The 25,092-nt window shown below is 49.9% G+C and overlaps 1 protein-coding gene across 4 annotated transcripts in view; it reads left to right on the top strand.

Annotated features, from left to right (window-relative positions):
- Window positions 1-25,092, top strand: part of PLXNA4 (plexin A4) — a 565,291-nt gene that overhangs the window by 453,870 nt on the left and 86,329 nt on the right. For all 4 annotated transcript variants that reach the window (XM_031455378.2, XM_064487352.1, XM_064487353.1 and 1 more), the window contains 5 exons: window positions 7,324-7,424; window positions 18,314-18,437; window positions 19,156-19,309; window positions 20,567-20,666; window positions 21,934-22,048. In XM_031455378.2, the coding sequence (XP_031311238.2) occupies window positions 7,324-7,424; window positions 18,314-18,437; window positions 19,156-19,309; window positions 20,567-20,666; window positions 21,934-22,048 (594 nt within the window). The remainder of the gene's footprint in view (window positions 1-7,323; window positions 7,425-18,313; window positions 18,438-19,155; window positions 19,310-20,566; window positions 20,667-21,933; window positions 22,049-25,092) is intronic.

The following is a 25,092-nucleotide window of genomic DNA, read 5'->3' on the forward strand; positions in this document are numbered from 1 at the left end:
CCTCAGTGTTTATCTAGGCCTGTTTGGTGCTCAGGATAGAAACTACCACCCTGCAACCTTACCCCTCCCCATTATGCCTCACCCCTCTCCCCTTCACAGGACCTTTGCACCTGGGTGTGACTTTCTGCCCAACACCTGTGTATCAGTTAGCTCTTGCCTCCAAAATGCTGTGTGACAAACCACCCCAAAACTCGGTAGCATACAACAGTAAGCACTCATTCTTATTCTCACGGACCTACAGATCTGTTGCATGTCAATCAGTCTAAGCTAAACTCAGCTGGGCAGTTCTGCTTCAAGCTGCTGCACCAGCTGGGCTTGTCTCCTGTCTGTGGGGTGGGCTCAGGTCTGCTCCGCATTGGTTCATTTGGCTGAAGAGGAGCAGCTACTTGGGGAAGCTATGTTTGTGGCAATGACAGAAGCACAGAAGGCAAGGCCAAGCACAGGGGGACATCTCAAGCCTTTGCCTTGTTCTTATTGCCACCCCACTGACCAAATACAGTTCTGAAGCCAAGTCCAAGGTCAAGGGGTGGGAAGGATGCTCCACCTCTTCAATCACCACGAAGCCAGGTAAGGGTGGGCAGGGGGGTGTCAGAGGCTACCTTAGGGCACTGAAGAGTTGGGCTTCACAACACAATCTGCCAGAGCCTATGACTGGACTCCTAGCCTTGGTGTCTCTTGCCAATCTGCCAAGTTCAAAAATACCTCTAAGCAAAGAGGATGTATATGATTGTGTTCCGGGTACCCGAGTGACATGAAATGAACACAGCTTCCCAAGCCAGTGCTCGGCCACTACAAGTTCAGATCCTGGCATTGAGGGGCTTAGAGGCCGTCACAGAGAGACAGAATTCTACAAAACCCTTGCCTGGCCCCAGGCCAGCAGAAACCAAGTTGGGAAAGGCAACCAAAGGCCACCAAAGGAAAGGCCCCTGGAGAGGCTCATTTGAGAGGCTCCCCAAGACCCTGACTCTGAAGCCCATATGTACTCCTGAGTTAATAATTTGCTAGAAAGGAATTGACTTTTCCCAACTCTGCTTCCTTTGCCTGGGGACAGGAGATGGATAGGATGGTACTGGGGACGGTGGGTACCAGGCACAGCATCCGCACAGCTTGACAGCGCCACAGCAGCCTCTCGGAGTTTCTCAATGCATTGTCTTGCCTCTTTTTTTTTTTTTTCTTCTTCTTCTTCTTCTTTTTTTTTGACAATCTGGAAGGAAATTGGGTACTTAAGAAGCCTTTTGGACATTTAAATTAACTCCCACCATCAAGCTCAGGGTACCCGCTGTAGCATTAGCATCCAATTGTAAGAGGAGAGATGGAGTAATTCACATTTTGACCAGAATGGACAAACTAGAGATACACAGGGAGACTGGACGTTATATCTCTGGAACACTCCTGAATGTAATCAGCACAGCAGCAGGCCCCCTTGGGAATGCTAACGGCAACAGGCAGAGTAGGACTCTGTTGCCAGAGGAAAGCATCTTTCAGAATGCCAAGGAAACCTGGCAGGGGCTGGACAGCAGGGGCCAGGACTCAAGAAACCTGAAAATTCCTCCAGCTGCCGTGAGCACATGCAGGCCCCAGGCCCTCCAGGGAAAGGGTTCTGTTGATCCTTGGCTTATAGAGGCCAAGGCCATGAGCTGGAATCCTGTGTGGGCTCCTTTGCTCTGTGGTCAGTCACTCTTTGTCTTCCTGTCCGAGGTCATTGTTTTGTAACTTCATGTCCTCAGTCATGGAGCTGGAGAGGCGAGGGAACAGAGGTGATGCTTCTGTTGACAGTAGTTCAAAACCAGACACGCCTACACTGTATTATTTAGGGAAGTTTACCTTGGTGGCAAAAGGATAAAGCAAACCAGTGTGATTCCCAGGAAGGTAATGGAGGGGGAAAGAGAGGTGGGATGGAGACGGGCGCACAGGTGCTTCTGGTCATAACTGGGGATGAGAAGTGCTGGAACAGGGGCTGAGCAGTAACAAGAGGATTTTTATAAAACCAGGAACCACTGACCTCACAGGAAGTACGTGAATTCCAAGCCCCTCCCCTGTGCCTCCTGGAGGGGCTGGGAGGTGAGGGACGGCTCTGGGTAGAACAAGGGTATGACATTATTTTTCCAGATCAGGAAATGGAGGTCTAGAGCTCGAGAGTGACAGATCCATGTACATAACGACAACACACGATTAGAGACATTCATCCAAACCCTTTTGTCCATTTGAGATTAAATTTATAAGAGTAACGATGCCTATATTTTCACCCAAGGATCTCAGAATGTTTCATACACATGAGTGTATTATCAGTCTACCAACAGAAAGCTTCTCCCCCTTGACCCAGGCTGCTGAGCAGAGAATAGGTGGTTTTTTTTCCTTTACATTTTTCTATATGTATTTTATTTTATTGATTTTTTATTAAGGTATACTTGATTTATAATGTGTTAATTTCTGGTATACAGCACAGTGATTCCGTTATACATGTGTATTTTTTCTTTTTCCTGTTCTTTTTCATTATAGGCTATTACAAAGTATTGAATATAGTTCCTTGTGCTATACAGTAGAACCTTGTTGTTTATCTATTTTGTATATAGTAGTTATAGTATCTGCAAATTTCGAACTCTCAATTTATCCCTCTTCACCCCCTTTCCTCCCTGGTAACCATAAATTTGTTTTCTCTGTCTGTGAGTCTGGCTCTGTTTTGTGGAATAGGTGTCCTTATATCTGCCCAATAGTTTTTTTTTTCATTATTGTGGTAAAATACACATAACCTGGAATTTGCCATCGTAAGCACTGTAAGTATTCCATGGCATTAAGTACATTACACCATGCTGCAACCATTAGCACCGTCCTTCTCCAGAACTCTTTTCTTCTTCCGACCTGAAACTTTATACCCATTAAACACTACCTCGCCGTTTCCTCTCCTCCAGCTCCTGGCAGCCACTTCCTACTTTCTGTCTCTGTGATTGACTACTCTAGGTATCTCTTATAAGTGGCATCATACAATATTTTTTTTGTGTGACTGGCTTATTTCACTTAGCATAATGTTTTCAAATTTCACCCACATTGCAATTTGCGTCAGAATTTCCTTCCTTTTTAAGACTGAATAATGTAATTGTATGCATTCACCACATTTTGTTTATCCATTCATCTGTCCATGGACATTTGGGTTGCTTCTACCTTTTGGCCACTGTGAATGATGTTGCTATGAACACGGGTGTACAAGTTCAGTTCCTTGCTTCCAGTTCTTTGGGGTACGTACCCAGAAGTGGAATTGCTAAATTATATGGTTTAATTCTAAATTTAACTTTTTGAGGAACTGCCAAACTGCCCAATAGGTTTTTGCACAAAGTCGACAGAATATGACAAGACTAGCCTACCCTAGTCCCTCCACCCAAGGAGCCCCACTCTCCCCCAGCACAGTGCAGGCACACGCGGAGGTTCTGCGAGGTGGTCTCCTGTCTCTGGACACAGTGAGGGAGCTGTTGCAGCCACATCAATCAGCACCTCTCCTGGAGTCCAGTGGCCAGGGGACAGACCTCAATTGTTGGTGTTCTCTGACATCATCCATCACTAGGTTACATTCATCTCTAGATAGGTCACATTGCCATCTGATTTGTTCTCCGAGCAGAAACTCCCTCCATGGCTTTCTTTTTTCACCTCTTCCTGTGGTCTGAATTCCCTCGCTCAGTTAATTAGCATTCCTGGCACTGTGGCTTAAGACTTTAATCAGCGTGGGGTGGTTTTAATTAATCGTGTGCCTCTGCATCTGGAGTGGTTTGTGTTCCAGGGTCAGGAGAGGAGCTGGAGATGGGGGATGAGAGAGGCAGCTTTGTCTGGTGTAAGGTGTGGGAGGAGAATCTATGTATCTGGGGAAAGAGAATTGTAGTGCCAAGTGGGCTTGGAAGCCATCCGGCCACCTGTACAGCTTATGAACAAGGCATGGCAAGTAACCAGAGCCATTGGGGTACAGAATTGCATCCAGATAAATGGTGAACTAAATATAATTTTCAAAAGTGATTTAAAGTGTCAGGAGATTTTCTGATGCTCTCGAGAATTACGCATGGGGTGGGGAGTGAGCAATGATATAGCCTGGGAGATATGGGTAAGTCTGGGAGAGCCGGCCATGCTGGAGGGTACTGCCTGAAGGTGGGACCTCGGACATTTCCCCTGGCTGGGCCTTCTTTGGGAAAGTCCTGGAAAGGTGAAGGGGTGGGGAGTGTGGCATTCAGCTCTCAAATAATGGTACCCCTTCTACATGGATGGTCAGAATCCTGGTGGCTCCCCAGTTTTAGCATCCACGTTTTGAAAAGAAGGGAGAAAACCCAGATAAAGTTCAGAATAGTAATAACAAATGATTGATTGTATAGATAGGAAGATCCTATAAGGAAAGGTGAAAGAAAGTTGGTTGGAATTTATTTCCCTGTCTTGCAGGGATCCACCCTGATGAAAAGCAAAGAAGTATATATAACCATTATAGTAAGTGGTAAAAGCACTAAATGAGTTTAGGAAGCTGGGCCTAGATGAAGCAATGAATGGTTTAGGGGCAGACATCATGGTTCAATGAGGAAATGATGTGGTCAAGGCACTAGAGGTGAAAAGTTCCTCCATGAACTCTTGACCAAGTTCACGAGGCCTAGGAAGACCGTCAGAGCAGTTTTTGGTGATGGGGGAAAAGGTAAAGTGATAGTGCAATAAAGAACGGACATTAATGCCAAAGATAACAGTAATAAAAGCTGTCACTGGCAACGTGCTCGGTCATTTACAAGGCAGTTTCATACCTTTTGGGTCGTCCGTGCTCTGTGAACTGGGGGGGGCGTGGGGAGTGTCTTTACCTCCATGTTGAAAGATGAGAAAAAGTGAGTCTCAGAGACAACAGGGTCTCATCGCTAATAAATGGTGAAGCCACAACCTGAGCCTAGCTCTACAGGCACCTACACGCTTTCCAACCAAATGAAAATGACCCTTGTTTTAAATAGAGAGAGGAAGGACTTTATAATTCCAGGTATTGACGTTATTAAATACCAGTTCCAAGATATTTTTAGAAATCTGAATGCCAAGGCTTTGGAGAAGATCAGATTCGCCAAGCAGCTGGCTCTTCGTGTTGCCCACCCCAGAACCCCGTGGTCCAGCCGTCCAAGACAGACTATAGAACACGTCGTTGGTAGAAACCAGGGAGGATGTTAATTCAGTTTAGACCAAGAAAATGCTTTTGACTGAACGAGCCATAATTTTTCTCTTTAAGCCCATGCAAAATATGGAGTGCTAGACAAGCAGCTGGAACATATGAAAACATTATTATGTACTTATGTTACCAACTTTCACCATCCATGGCCCCTTTTATTACTTTTTTTCATCTCTAGGCATCACATTTTGAAAGCTCTTTGCCTACTAAACAAACTGCATTTATTAAATAATAATATATTTCCTGTTTTTAATATGGGAAATACATCACTGAGTATGCATACAAACAGAAAACAGCGCCAGTCCAATTTCTATTAGGCTTTTGGAAATACTGAAAATAGCTGTAGACCTCATTACCACTCACAAATTCCTAGGAGTCCAGGTACTGTGGGTTGGGTGCCAGTATTCATATGCTTACACGATCAGCATGTCCATGCCCATTTAAGAGGTAGGGAGAAGAATTAAAGAGGCAACAGGAATAGAGTCAGTTCCCTGCTGTGTATAGAGTCAGCAGAGTAATTTGTAAGAAATTTTGTCAGGATTATGACAATTATGAAATTGGGAAGGTGGTATGTAGGCAGACCTGAGTCATGGCCCAGGCTGATTGCATGAGCAGTAATAAAAGGAAAGTGGAGAAGGGGCCACGAAAGCCAAGGGCAAAGCTATAAAAATGGGAGCAGGAAGCTAAAAGGTAATTTGGAAGAAGTGAAAATACAAGGTGGACATTAAGAATGCTCAGTGTGCATTTGAGAAAAAACAAAAAGAGGCATATAAAGGGAAGAGGAACATTAAGGTAGGAAGGGAAAGGAAATCATGTGGGATTTGAAAATAATTATTATTAATTAATTCCAAAAGAAGAGTTTTGAGACTAATTGAGCAGACTCTGCTGCCAGTTCGCCTGTGCGTGAGTTACGAGGAGACCCTGCCAATTGGTACTTAATTTTAAGGAGGCAGATGCCCCAGGAAGCAGCAGGGAAAACACAGCCCCTGCATTTGCCATTGAAGAACAGAGGCTCAGTCAGGTCAGCGGGATTTATATACCTCTCAGTGTCTACTGTCTGATGGCAAGAAATTAGAAAGGAGGACCACATCGAATTCTCCTAGCTCAAGCTGAAAGATTAGGTAAGAAGTCCTCCACTGAGATAAAAAGTTATCCCAATGGAAAAGAATGACTTTAAAAAAAAAAAAAAGCTTTTTAAAAGGAGAAACTGGCAAACGAGGAGAAAACCAAGGCTGTAGAAGGAAACTTAAAGTTCCATTTGATCCTGTTTATCGTTATTAAGTGCCTCCTATGTATCATGCCCTGAGAAATCATGTGAAAAAGACATCAGGGCAAAGCTACACTGGAGAACAAAGAAATTCCAAAGATCTTTAGGAGTAAGCAGGAAGTAGAAGCATTTGGGCCAAGCCAAAACGTCATGCGGAACATTTTACATTAACAAGCGGCTGGTGAAAGCTAAGATAAAGTTCTGGGGTTGGAGAGGAAGCCTCTAGTCATGAGAAGAGTGTGGGTAGAGAAGAAATAGAAGCAGCTGCTCTTTGAAAACACCAGAGTGAACAACTTTTAGAGCCAGGTGGCCAACAGGATGAGAAAGACAGAGCAGGCGAGTAACAGTGCCGAAGCGAGTTTATTATACCTTGGTGAAGAGAAGGAGAAGGGTCTTGGACTTGGGTTCTATGCTCTCTGGAACCGCAAAAATGGTGAAACCTGAAGGAGGAGGACCGGGAAGGGGGCAAAACACTTTAAGGTAAAAGCGAACAAGAACGGAGAAAGAGGAAACCGTGTTTATTACATTGGTAAGAGATAAACATGTGATGAATTGCATGTTTGTAGAGGTGTTCGGGGGTTGGTGGTGGGAAAATTTACATGTACACGGTATAAATATCTTTGATAACAATGTGATGTGAATCCTATGGAGTCTACTCCCAGACATGTCTAAGAAGATTGTTATTTTCTTTGTTGGTTGTCGCCCCCCGACGCTTGTCCATCCTCTCAGATATGATCACTCCAGGTCCCTTTTCGGTTCTGGGGCTCTAGGCCCCCTCCTGCTTCTACACTGTTTTAGGTAATATACCCGGGATGTGATAGCACTGCTTCCTGATAACTACTGGGTGTTCTGTAAAATCTTAACCACTCTCTCTCTTGTGGTCCTGTCCTAGCTCACCAGAGTCCCTGTGGAGTCCTGTGGTCAGTATCGGAGCTGCAGCGAGTGCCTTGGCTCGGGCGACCCCCACTGTGGCTGGTGTGTGCTCCACAACACGTGAGTACCACTGGGCAACCTCCTCCTGCTTCCCACTTCCCCCTGTAATCCCCTTCCTGCTTGCCGTCTTCGCTGTCACCACTCTCCTACGCTTTGATCTCTCTCTTCTGTCCCTCTCTTTTCTTACTCTTCCTTCCTTGTATCCTTTGTAATCTTATCTCCCTTCTTTTGTTGTGACCTCAATTTATATTGCCAAATTCCTGTAAAAATATATGGCAATGTCAGCACGGGAATGATGGTGGGTCAGGATATGGAATCACAGACAGGAAGGCTGGAGGGAGATCTCTGGACATTTCTGGCTGTAATTTGACTATAGGCTGACATTTCAAGGCTGAACGGCAGGAAAAAGACATTGGACTATTTTCTCCAGGCTCACATGGACCACTAAGTCACGTATGAGCTATCTCCACTGTTCACTTGCTGATTCAGCGGCCACTTAACAGACTCTTCAATGTCCCTGCCAGAATCTTCTGGTAGTTGAGATGTAAGTTCAAGTTCATAGCACCCAAGAACCCTCCTCTGCTGTCCTGACACTCGTCTGGCTGTCAGAGCACTGGGGTCACTAGACCAATGGAGCCCTGACCTGAGTGCTAGGCACTCCCCTCCATGTGCCTCTTCCTTGCTGGCTCCATTTTGTTCTCTAGAAGTGGGAAGAAGACAATGGTATACAGTGGAGATAAATGGTAACCTAATAAATGAGCTGAGGAATGGAATGTAGGGTACAGACAACCAGCCAGACACAGAGGGGGAGCTGAACGCCTTTTACTTAGGGGGTCCAAAGACCTTGGCATCACTGACTGGAGAAGCCAACAGTAGTTGGGCCTCACTCAGTGGAATTTGGTCCCAGTCAAGCTGTTGCTGCTGGAAGCCCAGGCTTCTACTCAGCACTTGAAACCCAACACGTTGTGAGCTGGACACGAGTGTTATAAATTAAAAAGGACTTAAGTTTTCCTACTAAGAGCCTAAACGGTGTGTGACCAATGAGATTTACCGATCATTTTCTACTGTAAATTGGCGGGGACAGGATCTTGCCTCACCCCACTCCAGGAGTGCCTCTGAAAGTTAGAAAGGCCCCCCTTAGATTCTAACACATTCTCTCCAAGGGCTCTGGTTGGTACCCTCCCTTCTCTGGGTGACAGTCTCAGGCATAGTGAGTCCTTGAGTGCCCTAAGTTAGAAGGTCTGAAGTCCCTTGTGGTGGGAAAAAATTGAGACCTACTGACCTACACTGAAAAACATGTTAAGTCAGAGATGACCGAAAACTGGGTACAGGAGTGTACCCCAAACTGTATATGATAACAGAGAGCAGTGGAGCCTAAGCCTGGCCGGCAGACAAGAGGATAATAGAGATTACATTCAGAATCCACATCAGCTCTGATGGACCCAGGAGAGTTGCCCAGATGATGCTCTGCAAGGCAGAGTGAAGCCGTTTTCTTTGTCTCACACAGTGAGGGTTCTCAGAGAGGGACCATGCTCCGGATCCATTGCTTCCTTGGGGGCTTTAGGCCAGCTGGCTTTCAGCTTGGCCAAGGATGGCTCCACTGCCCCTGCGCGAGGCTCTCACACCTGGCATCATTCAAGGGCCATCAGAAGAGCTGCCCCCACCCCTGACACTCTATGCCTGTGGGACCCAAAGGCAGGTCTCTGTGTCAGCTTTGATCTTGCCTGGTGATGCTGGCCTGTCCCATGTAGCACTGAGCCCTGTGAGATAGCAGCAGGGGGGCTGCAAGTACCCCACCTCCCAGCCCCAGAGCTGAGATCAACAGGAATGAGAAAAGGATTACCACAGACTAGTTCCTGCATGGCCTCGGCCTCCCCTCAGTAACCTCATACCTGCCTCCTGTCAAGCGACAGAAAACAGGGTGGACTGGGGCCAAGGTGAAGTCCGGACAGTTCATGAAGGAGGCCATGAGCCTGCACTGGGAAGCCAGCCGCTCTACTCTCAGCAGGGCCAGAAGAAAACAGCCATGGACGTGAACTTTGGGCATCAGCCATCAAGTCCAAAATCCACATCCCCCAGCTGTGCAGTGGCCTGGGGCAGCATCCCCGCTCCAGGGTGCTCTGCCGGCTCGAGCTGTGGTTCTCTGTAACCTCTCCTGCTTGTGTGAAGAGCCTGGTGCCGGGGGCTTTGCTGATGGATCAGGGAAGGGCCAACTGCCCCAGGGGGATTCAGCTCATGGGCACCCTAGGCCAGGGCTGCCTGCCCACCATGACACTCAGTAACTCCATCCTTCCTCTCTCCCCGCTAGAGTTAATGACCAGGAGAACCCCCTGGCTCACGTGGCCAGGTGAAGGATCTTCCAAGACATGTTTAATCAAGATATAATGTTTAATTAATATAGATAAGCAGAACCTAAGTATACAGTTTGAAAGTTTTGACAAATGTAAAACAGGGGTAATCCCCACCATCATGGATTTATACAGTATTTCCTTCATCCAGAAAATTCTCTCATGCCCCTTCCTAGTTCTTCCCGGTGGGTCTTTCTTAAGCTCAGGTCAAAGCCAGGTATCGCTACTCTTAAATGTCTAGTTTGCACCCCTTTCATTTGAAATAGACGCCAACTGGGTGTTCATGACGGGGAGAGATGCATGAGGGCGAGGACCGAGCGGGAGGGAAGGGAGCAGGCTGGGGCAGGCAGAGGTGGTGCGGGAAGGACGAGGACAGCCAGAGAGCCTGCAGATGATCACCCCCCCTCCCCGGGCGCCTGGGTTTACTAGGAAGGGAGGGAGGTGAAAAGTGCAGGGGATTTCATCACTTTAGGGGAGCGCTGTACCCGCACACACAGACTTGTCCCTAGACCTTTCACAGGGGCCGTGCCCTCTCTTTGCCAGGCACTGTGCTAGGCTCGGGGCACACAGGAGGCCCGCATGAGACCATCAGCCCCGAAGCAAGCTCTTGGGAACCAGGTCTCCGGTCCAAGGATGGGGTGCGGGTTGCAGTCTGGACTAGCGCCAGCGCCTGTGTCAGGTCCGCATCCCGGGCGAGACCCCGTCCATGCTAAGTGCTGCAGGCCCAGTGAGCCCAACCCCGGGGAAACCCAAGCAAATGCACGCTGGGAAGAGGGTTCCTTGTGGTGTCGAAGTACATCCACCTTCTCTGTCGCTTTGCCACTTTTCCCAGGGTTGTAAGGAGTGAGAGGGTGGGGAACTTTGTGGGTTGTGAGAGCCTGCGTGCAGTTCAAGGCGGCCCCGCCAACAGGTGGCTCAGGTGGCTGAAAGGGCCGTTTGTACCAGCAAGGGCACAGGTGGGTCGCACAGTGAACAGGCTTAAGAAATGTTCATGTAATTGAAACCCTCCCCGCTGTTACTCACCCTCAATTGTCCTGAAGCACAGGCCTGCCAACCCAGTAGCACGGGAGGGACACCCCATCGCCCTTCCTGGCAGCCCCAGGCCCCAGCCCACAGGCTGCCGGTTTCTAATGGCAACAATAGCTTCTATAAACTGGGTATCTGTTCGTCCATGACCTTGAGACTTTGTTTGCAGAGCCTCCACCTTGGGCCTGAGCCTACCTGTTTTGACTCGGGTGAAGGAAAGGAAAGCTTACAGCCCAGCCTGGCTTCACCTGTCCTGGGCCTGGAATGATCCTTCCAACCACCAGGTCCCCAGCCCCCTCTCCGTCTTCCCCTCCCACACTCAGGCCAAGAAGCCTATTCGTCTCGGCAGGTAACGGGATCCCCCACAGGCCCAGCCCCATCGATTGGCCCAGACGTTACCTTTCTTCAGAAGGGTCATCGGCTTCACTCCTGGGAGGCTCGAGTAACCCAGGACATTGACAGGGAAAGATAAGATCAGCTTTTATAAAGCCTTTCCCTTCCCCGCTGGGGACCTCTCCTCTTTGCAGAGTTCTTCTCTTGGAAGAATGCCCTCCCTGGGCTGGGTTGGCATAGGTCACTGTTCAGGATTCACTTCATATAGCTTCTGCCAAGATGGAAGGAAGGAAAGGAGAGGGGAAAAGAGCAAAGGAGAGGAGAGGAAAGGAAAGGAGAGGGAAAGAAAGGAAAAATGCTGCCACCTGGAGCAGAAGGGATGGGTTAAAACTAAGAACCCATCTGTGGATAGATCCAGTCTGGGTTCAGTTTCCTCAGCTATGAAATCACAATGAAAAGAGCCATCTACAGCCACGCTGTGAAAATTAAGAGAAATGATGTGCATGCAGCCCCTTGAGGGGCCTGGAGGTAGCCCCGACTTCAATGGCTGTGTAAGCAGAGGCCTTGGGTCGGACCCAGGGTCTTCTCCGTGGTCCCTCTCCCCTTCCTGTCCTCCCCAGGACTGGAGGGCTGTGGCTGGGTGGCTGGGACAGACCCACCACTGGAAAGTCTTCCTGCCTCAGGCAGCTCCAACCAGCCCTGCTCAGTCTTCAGCAGCCACATGTGCCTGGGAAAGGGCGGAGAGAGCAGTTTGTCCCATAGCCATGCTAAATGTCCCCTTAGTCACTTACAGACTCATTCTAAAATGCAAGTCTTTTGGCGCTTCTTCTTAGCATCTCCTATAGCCTGGTTTTCTGTTTATCTTTTTAACCTGTATCCAAGGGCTACTGAATACTAACCTGCTAAGTGGATGATGGCTCCTCTCTCGGGCTGTTTGCAGGATTTCCACACAAGCAGGCGGAATTGTTAGGATCCCCTTCTGCCCAGCAAACTCTTTGCAGTCTCTGCTGTGGTCTTCCCTCTTTGCCAAAAATGTATCAGCCTCTGGCCCAGAGGAGAGAGTCCCAGACGAGATACCAGTGTATGTGAATTTTTCTCTCCACGACTCAACAGATCTAGTTGTCCCTTGGTATCCACAAGGGATTGGTTCCAGGACCCACAGCAGATACCAAAATCCATGAATGTCAGATCCCACAGTCGGCTCTCTGTATCTGTGGTCCCACATCTGCAGATGCAACCAATCACGGATCACACAGTGCTGTAATATTTATTGGAAGAAAAAAACACATATAAGTGGGCAGCAGCAGTTCAAACCCATGCTGTCTAAGGGTCAGCTGAATTAAGGAAACTTGCTTTTTTTTGTCTTAACCACCGCCTTCTCCCTGCCCTCTCCACATACAGTATGTATAACACATGCTTTCATGACCAAAGCATGGTAAATCAACAGTGCCGTCTTCTCGTGTGAACTAGAACAAGCCTGCAGTCTGTGCGAGCTCAGAATGTCCCTCCCAGTCCCAGGACTTGGCTCCCTGGGGCAAGCCTGAGGAGCTGGGCTACCTCTGAGGCTCAGAGTCCAGACATGCACACCCATAGACCAGCGTTCACATGCTCTGCCCAGTCATGCCACCAGGGGTGTGCAGTGGCCCAGCTGGCCACAGAGCTGATGGCTTCCCGGCACCAAGCCTGCTGACCTGGTGACATTAATAGGCACAAAAGCTCCAGACTATTGGATGGAGTGTAGTGTGAAGGCTGATAAGGAACAGAGTAATTGTTGAATGTGTCTCGAGCCTCCCCTTGTAACTGACTTGATTGTGCAGAGAACGATTAGCCTGCAATGGTGCACGTTTGCTTTCTCCTCTTCCTCCTCTTTCTCCTTCTCTTGTCCTCTCTCCCTCTGTCTCTCCACTCCTGCTCTCTTCTGTACCTTTTCCTTGCTAACCTTGCCTCAACCTTATAGGAACAAATAGTTCCAAACAGTGCCCCCTACTGACAAAAAGAAGGCAAGACAGCCCCCCTTCACCATCTCTTTTGGCAACTGCTAAATGTAACCTCTCTTCTGTGAAAGCAGGAACTAGCACCTGAGGTTGGTGTTCAATGGATCACTCATTTTGGGAGGGGCCAAAAGAAAGCCAAGGCAAGACTCCAACCTGGGACCTGGGCAGAGCATGGCTTCTCTGCATAGACAGCAGGCCCAGTATCTGAGCCAGTCGTGGTGGGACAGGACCACTTGGTTGCTACAAGAGCCCAGAAAGGTTCTTAGGCCTCCACTGCACTCGTGCACCTGCTGGTTCCTGTTAAGTCCTGTGCTCTCCTCCTGCCTCGTGATCTCACCCCCTGAGACCTGGGAGGCATGGTGAATCCAGCATCCACTGCCCAGGTTGGCTTTGGATCTTTAGAGATGATAAAGGGGTGCTGGATTCAGTTGCCAGCAGCTGGTGGCAGACGGAAAATTATAGTACAATTGTGATCTTCCTGTTTTGGAGTTTAACCAAGAACCACCTGAATGCTTAGACTTTCCTGAGACCAGGGTCAGTCGCTGGATCCTAGAATCACGGACCTGAAAGGACTCATCTGGTCCATGCCCTTCATATAAGAAGCCCCTTACACACCCATCTGCCTAGGAAGGTTCCCTTTACTATCTAGTCCACTTTCCTCCAAGCTGCACACGCACTGGCCCATGTCAGTGGGCATTCCTAAAGAGGGCAGGGGGAGTGAGGTTAGGGAACCCAGTCTCTTCCCTCGTCAGCGTTCCCAGATGTGGAGCCCCAACAATGCTCGAAGAGCCCCCCTGGTCTCCAACTTGAATCAGGTTTCTCTTAACTTTCCAATAAAGCTCATTTGGGAAGCCCCACCTCATTTTTTCCCAACCTCCTCGTGTTCTAAACACAGGTTCCCCAAATTCTGCACTTTAAGCACAGGTCATGACCAACATGAAATGTTACAGATTGGGGATCACCCGTGGAGAGAAGCAGGGAGCCAGTTCTGATATCCAAGGCTGGCAGACCCATGCTGGAGGGCCTGGGGAGATGGGCCAGCAACGACTCCCCCCGACTCCGGCCTGGAGGCTCACCCAGGCTGGACTCACAGAGAGCCCCACTTCCGAATTGAAATTTGCTTGCCCAGCCAGCAGCACTGGGAGTTAATATTTCTAGCACTGTATTTAGGAATTAATTTCTAGAGAACTTAATCACCACCTCTTTCTCTCTCCCTCACCCCCTTCTTTTCTCCATTCCTCTCCCTTCTAATTTTCCACTTGGCTGGGAATTCTCCAGCAGTGAAAGTTCAGGCTTAGGGGAGGCGGTAGTAGCTGCTTCATTACAGAGGATAATCTCATTGGAACCACTGACTTGAATAATAACCCCTCCAGGGGCCAGGGCCTTTGTCCCCAAGGGCTTTTAGCACCTCTGAACTGGGGCTGGAGGACCAACCACAGAGAAAGTGGAGTGGGGTGGGGAGGGGAGCTTAGGAGTGCCAGACTCCAATTCCGGAGCGGGGATGTCTTCCTCCGCTGTTTCCTGCTGGCCACCTGCAGGTCTGTGTTTGGTGGAGGTGGCAGTGGTGGTGGCAGGAATGAATGTCTGGGAACTCAGAGTCATATGTGTGCGCTTTTTGAGTCCTGCCTGGAAAATGGGTGAAGTAGGGTCTTCCTCCATGTCCAAAGAGCTCTCACAGCAGAATCAAGTAAATGCTTTGGGAAGTACCTGGAGCCCCTTTGAAGGGAACATCTAAGCCAGCCCCCTACTCCTCCCACCCCCAGGAGTCATGAATCAACCCTTTGCACATCTCCTAGCTCTTGCCTGGACTAATGGGAAACCACAGTCCTGGAAGAGCAGGAAGCTATTACCCTGACAGACCCCGTAAGAACTCAAGAGGAATCTATTCTTCCTTCTCCATTTTCCAATCACTTCTAAGGTCAATTGTCTGTGCTTCTGGACATTTGCAGCTTCTGCTCTCATGGGCCCTGAGAGATGGTAGAAATGTCAAAACATCCCTGACAGTGACCTTAAACTTGACTTTCTACGAACAGAGCTGAGTTCTCAATACCCTTTGACAGCTAGGAAGAAAGCAGAGCTACAACCCAGACCATTCTTACCCTCTCTGCTCTCTCCTGGCCTCTGGGGCTCCCCCTCCCTCATTAAGAGGAAAAGTGGAAGGGGGAGGGTATAGCTCAGTGGTAGAGCATGTGCTTAGCATGCACGAGGTCCTGGGTTCAGTCCCCAGTACCTCCATTAAAAATAAATAAATAAACCTAATTACCTCCCCGTCCCCCCTAAAAAAGAGGAGAAGTTGGGCAGCCATCCCTGTCTTTTTGTTTTTGATTTGCCCCATGGGCCAGTCTGGGAGGAGATCTGTGCTTCCCTGTTAGCTGCAGTTAGGAAGGGCTGGATGAGGAAGGCAGAGAAAGGATGGGATAATAATACTAGCTTTTACTGAGGGCTTACTATGTCTGAGCTATGCTCTGTTCTAAGTGCTCTCCTTGCATAATCTTTTAACCCTTATAATAACCGTATTAGGTAGATAGTATTTTGTCCTGATTTTATAGATGAGAATACTGAGGCAGGAAGAGGTAAGTAATTTACACAATTACACAGTTAGATGGGATGTTTAAAACTGTGAGCTAGAGGTGGCTGCCCTGGTAAGACCTGTATCTGGGAGGAGACGATAAATGGCTAGTTGGGGGCTCTCAGGAGCGAAGACAGGATGCAGTCTCATGAGCACTGGGAGCAGCAAGCCATGCAGATAGAACTTGTCTTGAGATTCCTCCATGCAAGTTCCTTTATACCCCCTGGAAGAGAGAGGGAGTCACCTCTTTTCTCTCTGGACTCTTATTTAGTAACTCTGGGTGATGTTTGGGCTGCAAGAAGCTTCATTTTCCCTCTCTTCATAATTTAATCAAAGACATTTTTTCAGATCTACTGATTGCTTTTGGAAATAGGAACTTCAAAGTTGGGGAGTCAGTGAATAATTGAAGCCCGTACCAGCTCTCTGGGTCTGCTGTTAATGGGAGTAATAACACTATTAATAGCGATGTCAGTGCAGACACCCTGGAAAAGTCCATAACATTAGCTTAATGGCTGGAGGTAATGAAGTCCTCAAAGAGGAGCTAGCCTGGTAAATTAACTTCCTAGACTTTTAGGCAGATGCGCTTGTTGCCATGGGTCTGCTAGAACAGCCCGGCAGTGCCTTGGAGAGGACCACACTCAAGTCTGACCTTCCACCCTTGGGATGAGATTCCTAGAAGGGTCCTGGAGAATTCAAAAGTCTCAGTAATATTCAAAGTGCTTCCAGTGGCAGGCAGAAACAGCGATTAGCCTAGACAAGAAGATTGAGGGGACATTTTAAAATTGGCCTAAGCATATAAGGGACATCAGGATGGCAAGGAAAATGGGCTTCATCTAGAAGCTTCAGGGAGGTAGAGCACAGTGGATAAGAATGGAGGCTCCAGAGTTCATCTGTGATCAAATACAGGCTCCCTCTGATTAGCTGGTGACCTTGAGCAAGTGCCTAACCACCTCTGCAGTTTCCTGATCTGTAAGGTGGGGTTTAAAATGGTACCAGCCTCCCAGCATCGTTGGGAGATTCAGTGACATAAACTGTAAGCCCCTTATCACCGTGTCTAATGAGAGCTCATCGGCTAGGAGCCATGATGAGTTTATTCAGAGTTGTTTTTCACTTTTGCATTACACATCCAATTTACTCCAAGGTCATCCTTTTTGTCCGTATCGCCCCTTTCTTCCTCTAGCCCATACCTCCAGTGATTTCTCAATGAAATTCTCCACTGTTAGGCTGTCTTTCCCACCAAGGCCAAGGTGCCTTCCTCCCCCGTGGCTGGAGGAGAGGCCCCCACAGCTGTCCTCTGTGCCTGAGAGTCACCCCAAGAGCATCTCCAGGTATCCAGACGCCTCTCTGCCTCCATTTTTTATCCCACCCCCAACACTCTTCTGCTTCTTGAGGCAGATGTTCTCTGCCAAGAGCTTCCTCCACAGATAGGTTCCGCATGCCTGGCTGTTTCATTCCCTACTCGACTCTTCACCCAGTGCTCCCTCCTGTCCTGCAACAGCCCCTGACATCCCCCTTCCTCTGCAGTCTACTCTCTTTAACCAAAAGAGATCAGTGATCAGGAGTGATTTCCCTGAAGTCCCATCCTATCGCAACTTGTCCCTCTGAGGACCCTGCTTTCCCTCACCCCACAGCAGAATCAGTAGCCCAGAGGTTCCAAATCATGGCCACTCAGCGAAACCCCGTGTTCACAAGGTTTGTCTGGCTTGGTTTGCATACTGTTCCCTGAAAGTCAGTTTACTCCCAGCAGTAAACTCCTACTGTAGGGCAGGGCTAGCCCCAGGACTGTAAGATCTCAGGTCACCTGGATGTGATCCACCTGTGGCATGGCACACTTTGAACAACACAGGACACTAAACAATAATAGTAAACTTCCTATGGCAGTTACCCTATGCTGTGGAACTGGGGTTCAGATCCAGCCCCGACTGGCTTCAGAGCAAGCCGTGAACTACCACACTCTGCAGCTTGCATCCTCCCTCCCCTCCCTCCACCTACCAGTGTTTCCCTTCTGTCTGCTGGGCAGGAGGCAGGCAGGGGGGTTCCAAATAGGTCAGGCACAGTTTCTCCTTTTGAGAAGTTCACTCTTGGTGGGAGAGGGCGCCACTTAGCCTAAGAACTGTTATATAAGCTGAGAAGTTCTAACTCAGTGCTCTCCACTTTGCCTGGCGTGGGAGTGGGTTGGTGGGGAGAGGGGAGCACTTGTAGGTGCATAATAGTTGAAGCATGTCTGGAAGGACAGGTAGAAGCTGGACAAGGGAAATGTGGGCAAGTGGGCGGTTCAGATAGAAGAACTGGCAAGCCCAAAATGAGGAGATCTGCAAGAGGAGATACGTGGAAAGAAGAGTCTTGGTTGGCTAAGCAGGGGCTGAGGCTGAGTCGGGAGGGACAACAGGCAGGACTTCCAGCTCTTTCTGTGAATGAGGAGGACCCGCTGGCACTTTAGGATGACTCCTGAGGTTTTGCGTTCTGAAATCAGCCAATGGTTGGAATTATTATCTGCTTCCAATTCAGGCATGATGGGGGAGGACCAGGCTGGAGGGAGGAAACCGAAAGGTTAGTCCTGGGCACGCTGAGTTTGGACACATCTTAGGAGCTGCTGGCGGTGCCTGACCTCCACGCCGGCCCCTCGCTGAACCTGAGGCCCTCCCCTGAGTCCCTCGTCGGTTGGTCTGTCCTTCCCAGGTGCACCCGGAAAGAGCGCTGTGAGCGGTCCAGAGAGCCCCGCAGGTTTGCCTCCGAGATGAAGCAGTGCGTCCGGCTGACCGTCCATCCCAGCAACATCTCTGTGTCTCAGTACAACGTCCTGGTAAGGCCGTGGGACTGGGGTCCAGGATGTGGGAAGAGCCCTCTCCCCACCAAAAAGGGCCACAGGTCTACACCCCTCCAGAAGGCCGGGCCATGCCTGGCCAGCAAAGCTGCTCCAGAGCAGGGCAGAGATGCCAAAGAATGTGTCCCTGGGGATGGAAGAGGGGGACGTGCACAGAACTATTGGGGAAGAGGCTCTGTGCGTGATGGCAGAAAGACAGGGAAAACTGTGACACCAAAGGTGACTGAGAGAGTGACCAAGAAAGCGAGAGTGCTGGGAACACCACCCTTGTCTATAACGTGGGAAAGAGGTGCAAGCAGGGGAGAGAAGGGGAGATGGCGCCCACGTTCCTGCTGGGCACTTGATGGTTGGCGTTGCCGTTTTCTAAAACTGGGGGTAATGGGGAGGAGCTTGATCAGCAGCGCCTCAGTCCTGCCCCTCTTTCTACCTACACATCCCCGAAACGATCCATTTCCTGGGGCCAAATCCATCCAGACTCTAATTTCTTTTGTCTCAGTCTCCTAACATCCCACCACCTTCTCTATATGCTCCTGTAATAAATAGGATCTCTTCCTCTCCATGTCAATATTGCCTCATGCGTTTCTCTTTTTTTATTCTCTCTGATCTCTCTTGCTCTCCCTCCTTCTTCCTTTATTCTATACCTTCTTTCTCCCATTTCTCTCTCCTCCTCTCTCTCCCCATGCTGGGCTGTTCACAGCTGGTCCTGGAGACATACAATGTCCCCGAGCTGTCAGCTGGCGTCAACTGCACCTTTGAGGACCTGTCAGAGATGGATGGGCTGGTGGTAGGCAATCAGATCCAGTGCTACTCCCCGGCAGCCAAGGAGGTGCCCCGGATCATCACGGAGAACGGTGAGCAGTCCCCAGAGGCAAAGCTTCTCGGCGAGTCCTTCTTCTGCCTGGATGATGAGAACTCAAGACCGACATGGGGGACTGAGGGAGCGCACAGGAGGGGAGGGTCAGAGGAAGGGGTGTGCGTTGGTGGGTATGTTACAGGAAGAGGGGCATGAAGTGTTCCTCCAACCCTGCTGCCTTTGGAATTGAAACCAGGTGAGCAACTGTGGGCCAACATCACCCTAGGTGAGGAGCAGCTGCAGAGAGAGCGGGAGAGGGAAGGGCCAGCACAGCATCAGAGCATACTGGTCAAGTTCACAGATCGTGCTAGAGCATGACAGGGCTGGCCTGGAGGGGCACAGGAGGAGGGGAAGCCGGTCTGGAGCAGGGATGGAATGTGGGGGGCATCTGGCTCCTTACCCACTGCCTGCACTGCTGGGTCTCGCACCCTGGACCGCTGCCCCACTTTGCCCTGCCTCCCCAGAGCTGCCTGTTCATGGCCAGCTGCTCTGGAAAGGATGGTGTGGACAGAGGCCCAGCGCTGGCAAGTTACAGGCCGGCCTAGGCAGCCTGATTCCATGCTGGCCCTCCCATTTGGGCTTGTCACATTTGTTCCAAGCTGATTGATTAATGAGGCTCTCGGGGAAGGCACAGAACAAGGGGCCTGGGGTCAGGGCTGTGAATTAAACATGGGCCCCAGCTCCTCCCTGGCGCCAGCTGAGGATTCCAGGGACGCCTGCCCGAATGGAGCCCTGAGCCCATCAGAGGAGGGGGCGTCAGCACAGGGGCTGTCTTGGTAGAGACAGGGAATGAGCTCGCATGAAGCGAGCTCATTGCGCACACACAGACATGCAAACCCTCTTGTGTAGTTTGTGGCAGCATTGCAGAATCTACATGTTTCTCCTAGTAGCTAATCAACGTGTGCATTTGTAATTCTGTGAGGCACATCATGCATGTGAGTGCACACTTGAATACCTGTCACGGTGTGTGTGTGTGTGTGTGTCTGTGTGTGTGTGTGTGTGAGAAAGGACCTGGTGAGCAAATGAGAGGTGAGTGCCAGGAAGACAATGCAGAAGGAGGAATAGACCAGAACTGCCCTCTGTAGCTGTTCTTAGGGTGGTCCTGGGGACAGGGCCCAGCTGAATCCGAGTCCTGTTAGAGCTGAGAGCACCCCTGGGGAGCGGGCTCCCCTCTCCCACAGTGCCTTACTTTTGGTGGGACCCTGACCCGGGGCCATGGCCTTACCCCTGACCTCATGACTGGCTCTGCCCGCAGGGGACCATCATGTCGTCCAGCTGCATCTCAAGTCGAAGGAGACGGGCATGACCTTTGCCAGCACCAGCTTTGTCTTCTACAACTGCAGCGTCCACAATTCGTAAGTGCTCCCCTCCCCCACCTCACTCAGCTCCATTTCTGGGGTCAGGGTTCATCCAAAGAGAGAAGACTTCACCCCCAGAAAGAGACAACTTCCTCTTCTGGCACCCACAGGGTTAATGGAAAGAGGCTAGAATGAGCTTGGCTCTCTGGGGTCCCCAGTAAGAGGCAGCCCGTCCCCCCTGCTAGATTGCTTCAACACTGGAATTCTCTTCCTGCTTCTTCCCACAGAGCTTGCCATGGCTTTACCACTTGGTGACCTAGGAAAGTCGAGTAGATAGATGAAATCATGTTCGAAGTTTCCATCAGTCCGTAAAATGATTTTAAGCATCTACCATGTGCAGGACAATGTGTTACTCATTGGACAGGGAGGATCAAAAATTAATAAGATGCAAAGACTCATCCCATCCATTCAGCCTAGTGGATGAACAGGACGTGAATAAGTAAAATATAATAGAGCAAGACCAGCACTGTCCCAGAGACATACACAAAGGGACTAAGGGGATAAAGGCCCAGGGAGACCAAGTCTCTGTTGGTCAAAGAAAGAGGACGAGATGGTGAGGCAGAGGAAATGGTACTCCAGGCAGAAGGACAGCATGGGGAGAGCATGGCCTGTTCTTGGCTGAAGCACCAGACACACGTGGGGACAGTGGACCTGGACACACACCATGAATGGCTTAGCCTCCATGACATGACCCTTTGGAAGAAGGGAACCATGTTGGATTCTAAGCAAGGAGGAGCTTTTATAAGGTTGCCTGTGTTTCCTGGGAATAATGCGTAGAGTCAGGGTGACCAGCTCTGCCGGAGCCCTCGCACTGAGGGAGCTGCTACAGGACCTTCCCCTGCCAGGCTGGCTGCATGTGGGTCCCTGTCAGCCAAGAACCTGGAGTCAGTTTGAATTAAAAGTCAATTTCACTGCTTGCCCTAACTCTTAAGCCCCCTCTGGGTGAGCCCCACTACTCCAGACCTCACTGTTCCCCAATTCAGCAAAGACAGCCTCATCCTTTAAAAATGGAGGGTGGTTAGTGAGGCTCTGGGGGACCAGGGTGTCAACCACCTGAGTGAGGGGGAGGAGGCCAGGGGCTCCTGGCTTCCTGAGGACTGGGAGAGAAAAGGGATGGGTTTTTGTAAGATCTGCTCTTCCTGAGTGTTTGAAGGTGGTTCCTCCCGCTATTAAAACATTTTTTGCTGGGCTCTAGAGTCGTAGGCTTTCTGCTTTGGGTTCATGCAGGTGCTGTGACCTGTGCCTCTTCCCCCTCTGTGCGCAGGTGCCTATCTTGCGTGGAGAGCCCGTACCGCTGCCACTGGTGTAAATACCGGCACGTCTGCACCCATGACCCCAAGACTTGCTCCTTCCAGGAAGGCCGGGTGAAGCTGCCTGAGGTAGGTCCCGCAGCCAGAGCACTGAGTGCCACTTGCTGTGAGCATGGGACACACAGGTAGGCCTTCCCTTAAGAGAAAACAGAGGGAAATACCGCAGAACCCCCGTCTTCCTCCCCAACCCCGACTCTTAAGGGTCCACCTCTCAAAATCAGTAAACAAGCAAAGCTCTGCGCTCTGGGTCAGTCCTAGGGGTTCAGTTACAGACAGAAGTGCATTCCAGGTCACTGTAGCCAGGGGAGTCCCGGACCATTTCAGAGAGCTGTGTGTGTGTGTGTGTGTGTGTGTGTGTGTGTGTGTCCTAAAAATAATCTTTAAGTACACGGCAGGACTGTGTACAGACTCCTCAGCTGTCCCTCGGAGCACTGTCTGCATGAGATCAAAGAAGTCAAGTTGAGTGAAAGGGAGAGAAGAACAAGAATGAAAGGATGGTCACTCACCCACCAGAGAGGTGGTCCTCAAGCTGTGGTCCCCAGTCCAGCAGCATCAGCTTCACCAGGAACTTGTTAGGAACGCAGAGCCTCCCACTCCACCCAGGCCGGCAGGGTGAGAGCCTGGGGTGGGGTCGGCTCTGTGTGCGATTCTGCTGCACCGTCTAGTCTGGGAACCACTGAGACAGCATTGGGCTCCGTGGCTAAGATGCTCCTTCTGTTCCTGCCTCGTCTTTAGTCTTATCCTTGAAAACTATTCATCACCGTAATAGAAATACTCTACGCCTATGTAGTTTCCTCTCTTAGAATGTCAGTGTGTGGGCAAAGACCTCAAAGATAATGGGTGTAAAAACACTTTGGAAAAGTCTGGTGTTGTTCAAACATAGTGCTTGTGTGACTCCAGCCATTGGGAGAGTGGTTCTGAGCAGAGTGGCAGCTTTAGAATGCTGTTATTTAGAATAGAAGAATAGAAAGATTGTATTTCTATATCTGTATCATGTTGGTTAGATGCCACTGGGTGCAGGGACAGAGCACTCTCTCAGCCAACACTGGACTCAGACAGGCTCCAACACCCCCCAACCCTGTGTCTTGGGTGTGCCTTCCAGCCCCGTTTACACACCCACACGGGTGCCGTGACCATGCGGCAAACCCCATGGCTATGAGGGCAGGGAACTGTCCGGGCTTAGGAAGCACAAGGGCCGTTTGAGGGACAGGAGGGCCCTGATGAGGACAGAGGGGCCTGCCACGGTGCCCTCATCCCCTCCCCCTGACTTCCACACCACTAACTTGGACCCAAGCCTTAATGGCGGTAGGGAAGCTGCGTTGTCTATGAGGCCGAAAGGGAAGCAAGATGGACACGCCACCCCCGGCACCTGCTGCGCTGGGCTCGCCTCACCCAGAAAAAATGCACCTGATGATGAGAAACTCCGAGCCCCAGATCCCATTTCCCAGGCTCTGAGGGCTGAGCAGGAGTGATTCCGGTGGAGAAGGGCCAACCCACCACTGTGGCCCTCCAACTCTCCAATTTATGTGAGCCATTTTATGGTGAGCCTGGCAAGGCATCGCTGTGACACGCTCCCAGGTAGCTTGGAATCACCGTGCCTCCTGTATCACATCACTGCACGGAATTAACTATGGCTTCTCTTTTTCTTGGATGCTTATTCATTCTAAGAGAAGGAAGTTTTACAGCCGTACTTCTGGAGCGAGCTTGGAGGTTGCATTCTACCCGGCTCAATAATGGGCCGTTTTGAATATGTCACAGAGGAGAGGCCAGAGTTGACCACCTCATGATGGTCATTGTAACAGTGATTTCCTAGAGACTGTACCAAGGGGAAAAGAAGTAAATGAATATTTGTGGACTTTTGGCCGATTCCAGACATTTTAGGACAGCAGAAGGAGGTAGGTCATTGCCCTCAGAGCTTAGACGAAAGCCCCTGACTGCTAACAGAAATAAGATGATTTTTTTTTAATGTCATTGTTTTGTTTTCTATATTTTTGTTTCTGGAAAGGGCTAGTAGCAGGGATGAGGGATAAAAAAGAAAACTGCACACTTGAAAGGCGATTTTGTGGAAGCCCCCAGACACGAGCGTCCTCCCTCCACGCCAGGGGAAGGGCTTATCCATAGCATACTTGGAAGCGTTGCTATGTGTCACCGGTCATCCTACGTCACCCAGTTCCTGAGCATTTCCCATATTCGAGGCATTGTGGGAGGTTTAAAGGTGTGTAAGAGATCTCTAGATCTGTATTTAGACATGTGTAAAATGGGACCATTGGTCCACACGATCTCTCAAGTTCTGTAGTTGTCAGCGGAAATAATCTGGAGAGCACCGCAGAGAAATCCACACCCAGAGCGTGGGTCTTACCAGGTGAGTGTCCAAGTGCAGCCTGGATCTCCCAGCTCTGCCCAACAGGGGGCTCACACGCAGCCTCAGGCCTGCAGCTCCTCTGGGTTTCCAGGCCCAGACCCATGCCAGGAATGAAGGGGAGACCCAGGCCCCGTGATTCTTCTGGAAGTCCCCGGGTCTTCCTTTACTTTCAGCCTTTGAGTGTGGGGATGCAGACGGGGGCCTTTTGCTGGCCAAGAGGGAGGCCACCAGGTGGGCTCCACCTCCCTGGCAGCATCCTGTATCCCCAGGAAGGCCTTCATCCCGGCGTCTTCCAGTTCCAACACTGGCTTTGTTGACTATCACCAGGCATGTTGAATTACCTCTTTATTTTCCCCCTGCACAAAGCCTGCATTCAGGTGAAGTTATTGGTCTGGAACAGAGAACTGGTTGATCATTGTTGTTAGTATATTAATGGCAAGTATTCCTGCATAATTACAATTATTAGAAATAGAGTGCCCAATAATATATGTCGTTTATAGTAACTATGTTCCAGTTACAAGGAATGATTTTGTTTCAACTAATGATGGCATTGTGATAACAACCCTCGGTCTTTAGATCAGCTGCCAGACCCTGGGTACCAAAAAGAAGAGGGAGAGAAAGGTAAGGGGAAGTGGGACCACAGAGCCTCCCTGCTCTCAGTCCTGTTCTCCCGGTATCAGCTGAGACTCCTTGCTTCCCACTGAAACGGCCTTTCACCGGGGCAGCCACGGACAGGGCCATGCTCTCACCT

This window comes from Camelus dromedarius, chromosome 7 (assembly GCF_036321535.1).
Source record: "Camelus dromedarius isolate mCamDro1 chromosome 7, mCamDro1.pat, whole genome shotgun sequence".
In the NCBI taxonomy this organism is placed as follows: Eukaryota; Metazoa; Chordata; class Mammalia; order Artiodactyla; family Camelidae; genus Camelus; species Camelus dromedarius.